At 42.6% G+C, this 6,967-nt stretch overlaps 1 protein-coding gene across 2 annotated transcripts in view; it reads left to right on the forward strand.

The window, feature by feature from the left end:
• Window positions 1–4,037, forward strand: part of ARIH1 (ariadne RBR E3 ubiquitin protein ligase 1) — an 81,710-nt gene extending 77,673 nt beyond the window's left edge. For both annotated transcript variants that reach the window (XM_074232660.1, XM_074232661.1), the window contains exon 14: window positions 1,003–4,037. In XM_074232660.1, coding sequence (XP_074088761.1) covers window positions 1,003–1,087 — 85 coding nt within the window. In that variant the 3' untranslated portion in view covers window positions 1,088–4,037. The remainder of the gene's footprint in view (window positions 1–1,002) is intronic.
• Window positions 4,038–6,967: the final 2,930 nt, after the last annotated feature.

Here is a 6,967-nt window from a genome sequence, read left to right on the forward strand (position 1 = left end):
CTTGTGCTCTCATGTTTGGAGATGGAGTTATTGAAAGGGAGGGAAATAAAACATACTGTTTAAGGAAGAGGGAATAATAGGAAAATTAGTGCTTTTGAGTCATACGAGTTTCAGTTGGGGTGACTAGGCGAAAAGTGGCATGTGGGAGGGGGTTGGAGATGAGGTATGTTTGGAACAGGTTGAGGTCTTAAACAATCAGATCTTAGTGGGTAGTTAGAAATACCAGTGCCCAGGCTAGGGATCAGAGGATCTGAAAGCTTCGGGGGCCTTGGGGAAGATTGTGGTGAATGAAATTGTGTGTATGGGGTAGAAAAGACAGATTGTGCTGGGGCCATCTATTTTGAGACACTTGGATGGAAGAAGAGCTAAGAGGAACCAGTCAGAGGTAACAGATTGTGTTTGGTTTCTGTGGTATCAAAGGGTATTGAAGTCTATGAAGACTAGAGAATACACACTTAGATTTGGCAGTTTAAAAAGCCTTTTGATGTGGGAGAAAGCATATTCTATATCAAGGTGGCATTTGAAGGAAAGCCAGATCATAGATGTTTGAGTTGTCATTGGGAACAATGGGACTGGGGGTTAAGGGGGTGGGGTTTCTTGGGGTTTTTTTTTAAGTTTTTGCAAGGCAATGGGGTTAAGTGGCTTGCCCAAGGCCACACAGCTAGGCAATTATTATTAAGTGTCTAAGGCCTGATTTTTACTCAGGTCCTCCTGACTCCAGGGCTGGTGCTCTATCCACTGCTTCACCTAACCACACCAGGATTTTTTGTTTTAAAATAATTCGAGAAGATTTGGGCAAAGGAAGTAGAGCTGCCACAAGGGCTTTGAGAGGAAGAGCCTAGAGAAGTCGAATTGTTTTCAGGATGTGTCCCTTATTAGAACAGGAATGGACAAGAGGGTGTTTTTAGATTTGATATTGAAAACAAGACATGGGGAACCATGTGGCACACGTGTGAGGACATTCCTCTCATCCCCCCTCATCTCTCCTTCCTTCCCCCCCAGATACTGTGAGAGTCGACGAAGGGTCTTATTACAGCATGTGCACGAGGGCTACGAGAAAGACCTGTGGGAATACATCGAGGACTGAGGAGGGCCGCACACCATGAACTCTGACCACTTTACCATCTAGAGTGCTCATGCAATTAAAACAAAAAACACAAAAAAGGAGGCACTAAGCCTGTTCTGACACCGCTGGTCTGTAGTACCGGAATTCTGTTTTGTTAACGGAAAGTTTAAGTAAATTATATTGTAATAAAAAAAGGTAGATAAACCATTGTACAACAGTATTCTAGGCCGCCAACAAGTGTGACAGACGCACTAAACGCCCTCCCACTTGGACTGTACCGCAGCTTCCCCCTTCCCCGCCGGCTCCTCTCTTTCTTTTCTCTCCCTGTGTGTAGTACAGCTCACCCTCAGACAGTTTCTTGACACTGCTTTTCCTGTCCAGACCAGCCCCTTTGTTGTACTTTGGTGAGGGATCTCTGCTCCCCCTCCCCCTGCTCCCCTCTCCTTGCCCTCCCCTCCCCGCCCGAGTGCCCAGATGTCTGATGCTGACCCAGCTCTGGGGGGGGGGGGGGGGGGGAGCAAGCAGCAGGGAAGGAACTTTGTACATGACTTTTCAACCCAGAGGACAACACAGTATTTTTCAAAATTGTATATAACGCATATGCATGGACAAAGCAAGCGTGGCACGTGTTTGCATAATGTTTAATTACAAAAATATTTATTCTTTAAAATTCTTCAAGATTATGTCGATTTGCTGTGCATTTTCTTTCAGTTTGCTTCCTTTTTCAGGGTGGGGGGCCGGCGTGGTGGTCTCTCCACTTCCTCCCTGACTACACTTCGAGCTGTTGGGTTCCCCTCTGCCCAGCCTGTCTTGGGGGCGCCATTGCTGGCAGTGGGCCCATTTTAGAATCCCGGTTCCCTGTCCAGAACTGTGAGGTGGTCAGTGGGCAGGGCAGCCAGTGCCCTGAGTGGGGTCCTGATAGGCCCGCAGCTTAGCCTCCTCCTTGGCCATCCTTGTGTGCTGTGTGCCCAGAGCTGGAGGGTTAGCCCCCCAGAAAGTGCTTCAGCATCTCCTTGACTTCAGTTTTAATGCTGCTTTCAGAGCCTTTAAAATGTTAGCTGTGGCTCTCTTCATCTTTCTTTAGAGACCCTTCTTCCCACCCTCTTCCCCATAATATTAAACATAACATCCTTTGCCTTGAAGACTTTTTTAAACCCCTAGCCAAATAAACCCCACCAACATTCAATTCATGAGAAAATGGATTTGAAAGGAAAGGTGGTGAGACTATCCACACATGTTGCAGTGGATTCCCTTGTAAGGTAGCAGCCCTGAAGAGCAGAGCCCAGCTGTGGGGTGTCAGCTCTGCCTCAGAACCAGCCAGGATTACAGTGGCTACAGGGGGTCTGCGGCGTCCTAGAGCTGTGCTGATTCTGTTCATTGTGTAGATACCTGTTAGGCAGTTCAGGGGTGACTTTTTCACTAGGCTGGTTTCCCTAAACTTGTTAACAATTGGAATGAAAAATGAACCAAGGTCCTGGTGGGCAAGATCAGTTTGAACTTGTAAGGACCTCTTGTTCTTTCCCTGTGAATGTAGTGAACCCAGGGAGTGATTCATTCCATGTAACCTCCATGAGGCATTTTGCCCTGATCATTGATTGCCACAATATGCTTTAGGGACAGTTCTCTTCCCTGTTAGCCTACACGGGTTTTTACAATGTCTACAGCTCCTTTTAGGAAAATTTGTGTAAGTGCTCTTTATGGCCCATCTCAAGTCAGATAGCATTGTTAGTATGAGGTCTCCCATTCTATTATTGCATTATGCTGCTTCCTGAAATAAGCCATCATAACACCCTTCTGTCATCCTTCTCGTGCCACCCTGGTCTCAGATCTGAGCTCTCCCAAAGTTCCTTCTTTGGCTTAGAGTCTGGTCAACCCTAAGATGCACTTAGGGTTGGGGCTGAGGAACTTATTTAAATCCTGAATAAAGGTTCTTTTCCTGAGGTCTTTCCAGGTGCAGCCAGTGTTGCTATGTAGATGTATTTGAATCATTTTTAAAATGCTGGAGTTGTTTGGTTTCTCACCCCCCTCTCCAGTTAATTCTGCAGTTTTTAGGTTGGAGCTTTAAAAATTTTCCCCTTAAATACATTTCTTTGCAACAAGTAACTAAAAACAGTTTGTGCTTTGTAATAACCCCCAACAACAAGAGAGAATTGCTTTTGAGATAGACATTTTGGGTTCATGTTGGAGGCCTAAGGATGTTGCATGTGGATAAATTCAGTAGTTAGTCAGATGGTTCATTTTATTCTGGTCCCTGATTCTTAACAGCTGTCACCATATTTGACACAATTAACTGTATTTAATGACTTTCTTGTCAGCTTTAGTGCCTATAGCTGCTTCCCCATTTCACCAACCTACTACAGGCCTTTGTTAGTAGTGGGCTCAGTTCACATCCAGCACCAGGGTCAATTTTCGTTTTTCTTTTTTTTTTTTTAAATGCATGCTTCAATTGAGCAGCGCACTGAGCAGTAGATGAGATTTCAGTGAAATCCCAACCAGGAGCTCAGGATATAAAATTGTTCAGTGGCAGACCCCCAATTCTGTGTAAATTTTTACAACCCAGGTTGTGTGTATGTGTATACATACATGCATATTGTATATATGTGTATACGCAGATCCCAAACTGGCTTTTGATTTTCAAAACGGTTGAATCTGTAGTGTTAAATGTAGTTCAACCACTATTAGGAACTGAAATTAATACAAAGAAAAGGGATTTCAGTCCCACTTGATGTAACTGAGGTCCTTTTAACTAAACAAAAACCCATTATAGAGCACTTGGGGGTGGGGGGTTGGTAAGACAATCAGATTGGTGGATTGATTAAATGCTCCTAACCCTGTAATTTTGTGCATAGAGCACCTTGTGCTGTGGAAATTAATGTTCTTAGATTTTCATTGTAACTGGACTGTTCAGGTTGCCCAGAGGGAAAGAACATTCCTAATTCTAATAAAAATAAACTTTTATTTTGTTATTCTATTAGTTATTTATGTTTTGTTTTGATAGTAAAATATTGGTATCCCAAAGGGGTCTCTCAAATTGTGTGCCTTAGTCTAACTTTGTAAGAAATCAAGAGTAAATCTGTTCTCAGAATTAAACTGTGAATGAAATAGGCTATCTCCCATCATCCCTTAAAAAGAGTCCCAGTTACTGAGACCTTAAGAGAAACTTGTAGAACCTTCTCATTTTATTTCATCTTGGGAATTCATTCACAACACTGAACATCAGTTATCAATACTTTATAGTAGGGAGAATTCAAAACCTTGCCTCCTGTAGTAATTCTCAACTAATCCCCAACATTACACATAATCTGTTTAATCACACACACATTCTCTCTCTCTCTCTCTCTCTCTCTCTCTCTCTCTCTCTCTCTCTCTCTCTCTCTCTCCCCCTCTCTCTCTCTCCCCCTCCTCCCGCCCCCCCCCCAAGGACCAGAGATACAGATTCCAAACCAGTTTAAAATATAATTGGGGTGCAATTAGACTTGGATGACATTATACATTTTAAAACTTGAGTCAGTATGGGGCCTTCTTGGATCTTGGGTATAGATTATCCAGACCCTCTTTCTATTGTGAGCCCAGACTATCCATAAAAGCCTAACTCATCTTCATTACCCTTCTATTTTGATTGACTAGTTTCCAAGGTACAAGAGAATTGACATCCTTCATATTTGGTAGTTTTATGCTTTAAAATTATATATTGGGGTACATGTGACCTGCCAATACATTTGAAGCAATGGGAATATTGTCTGTTGGCTTTGATCTTCTAGAAAGTTGTTAGTGGGCCTTTGAACTAACTTATCAACGGGAGCAAAAAAGCTGAACTCCCCATTCTATTTGCGTGGTGGTAGTTTTTGTTTTGTTGTTTTTCCCATTTTGACTTTTTGGAAATCAACTTTGGAAGAGGAAGCTTCACCAATGTGGAAAATGTTGGCTATGTGCTATGTATAATATGGAGTGGAGAAGTCCAATGCCATTAGTGGACTTGATGTAACACCCTTCTCCAGGCTAGTGTTTGGTGATTCCAGTTCAGGTATTCACTGAACGATCTTTTTAGGAGTCCGGTGTGACATTTAGCCCTGTGCCCCGCCCCCCCCCCCCCACACACACACTTATGCTTTCTTGACCAAATTATTGAACCTCTCTGCCTCAGTTGCCCCGTGGATAAAATGAGCATCTAATCTGATTTCCCCATGTTTCTTCTGGTTTCCTAAAGCCCTCAATCATAGGAAGAAACTAATGGATAGTGTTCTGGGAAGACCCAAACTGAGATACCATGATACGGAGCAATGAGACTGAGAAAAAGAATGAAGAAATCGGAATCCCCAGAATTTTTCTTAACATTCTGATCTTTGCTAGATCTCTGTATGATCTTGGGGCCTCCCTGATCCAACAGCCTCTCAGCTGACATGAAGCATCTGGAGGTTAGGTGACTTACCTAGGGTCATACCACTGTCCTTCAGCTCTTGCATCAGTTCCCCACTTAGCAGGGAAAGGGCAGCACTTCGCTAGAGAAAGAAGGCACTACAGCAACCTCAGAAATAAAGAAACTCAATGATTCCCTTGTGTGAATTGAGCAGAACAAATGAGAGTTGAGTCACGTGCTTTTGTTGTTTTGGGTTTCAGATCTCCATTTTTACTAAGCAGCAATGTTGGAGATACACACTTCTGTGTCTAATACATTGAGCAATGAAGCTCTTTATCATGTACAAGAAACTTGATTATCCTGGAGGTGAGGGATTTAGACAGATAATTATGAAGTGATTGAGAAGGAAGATGATGTAATAGAAACTTTAGAGAACATTCCTCCATACTAGGTGGAATTAGAACTAAACCTTGAAAAGAAGCCAAGAATTCTAAGAGAAAAGTGAAGAGGGGCATTTCAGTTGTGCAACATCAGTGATCTTCCCCTGGGTACCACCTCCAACAGGGCCTATCCACAGCCCTTCTGTACCTTACCCTGTGTCTTATGTTCTCCAATTAATCATCCTCAGGAGATGGACCTAGCACTGAGGCTTGCTTTTTTTTTTTTTAAGGTTTTTGCAAGGCAGATGGGTTTAAGTGGCTTGCCCAAGGCCACACAGCTAGGTAATTAAGTGTCTGAGACCAGATTTGAACCCAGGTACTCCTGACTCCAAGGCTGGTGCTTTATCCACTACGCCACCTAGCCACCCCTGAGGCTTGCTTCTAGACTTGACATTTCCTGGTGGGGCCAAAGGTTTAGTCTACATTTAATTTTCTGGACATAATTGTTCCCTGATAACTTTTCAGCCTCATCTGCCAAGTTGTCTGCTGAGATAAATTGTCATTTCTTCTTAACCACTGGGGGATTGGATTTTAGGTGGACATTTCTCCACTGATTTTTCAGTGACCTGCGATATTGAATTCTTTAGATGGTTGTATTAAATGATGGGATAGCTACGTGCAGAACAAAACAGCCTTTGGTTAGGTTTTTGAAACTGATGAAATAGAAATCACTTGTCTTGCTATTAAGATAGATGGGTTTGAACCTGTCACAAAACTATTACAAAGTCAGTACGTGTGCTGTGAGATGAAATTCTTGGCAGGAAAATTATGCATATGATACTTTATTAGGACTATAATTCAGCACTTTGATGAGTTAACATTTGTCTATTTGGTTATTGTGGATGAATCAGCCAGCAACAACTTAGAGTTAGAGTCAAGACAAGAAGTGAACTAGTTGACAGGTTTTTTAGTTTTAATGGGACTCTTAGCCATTGGGAACACAGAAAATTAGGAGGGGAAGAGGAAAAAGTTTTTGGCCCTAGAGGACACAGGTTTTCAGTGGTGTATGTAAAATCAATTTTGATCTTCATTTAAAACTTAAGGCCTTGTACTCTAGAGTCAGTTGAGAGTGCCTACAAAGGCTAAAAATAGACTTCTAGTTTG

Source organism: Macrotis lagotis, chromosome 4 (genome assembly GCF_037893015.1).
Source record: "Macrotis lagotis isolate mMagLag1 chromosome 4, bilby.v1.9.chrom.fasta, whole genome shotgun sequence".
NCBI classification, from domain to species: Eukaryota; Metazoa; Chordata; class Mammalia; order Peramelemorphia; family Peramelidae; genus Macrotis; species Macrotis lagotis.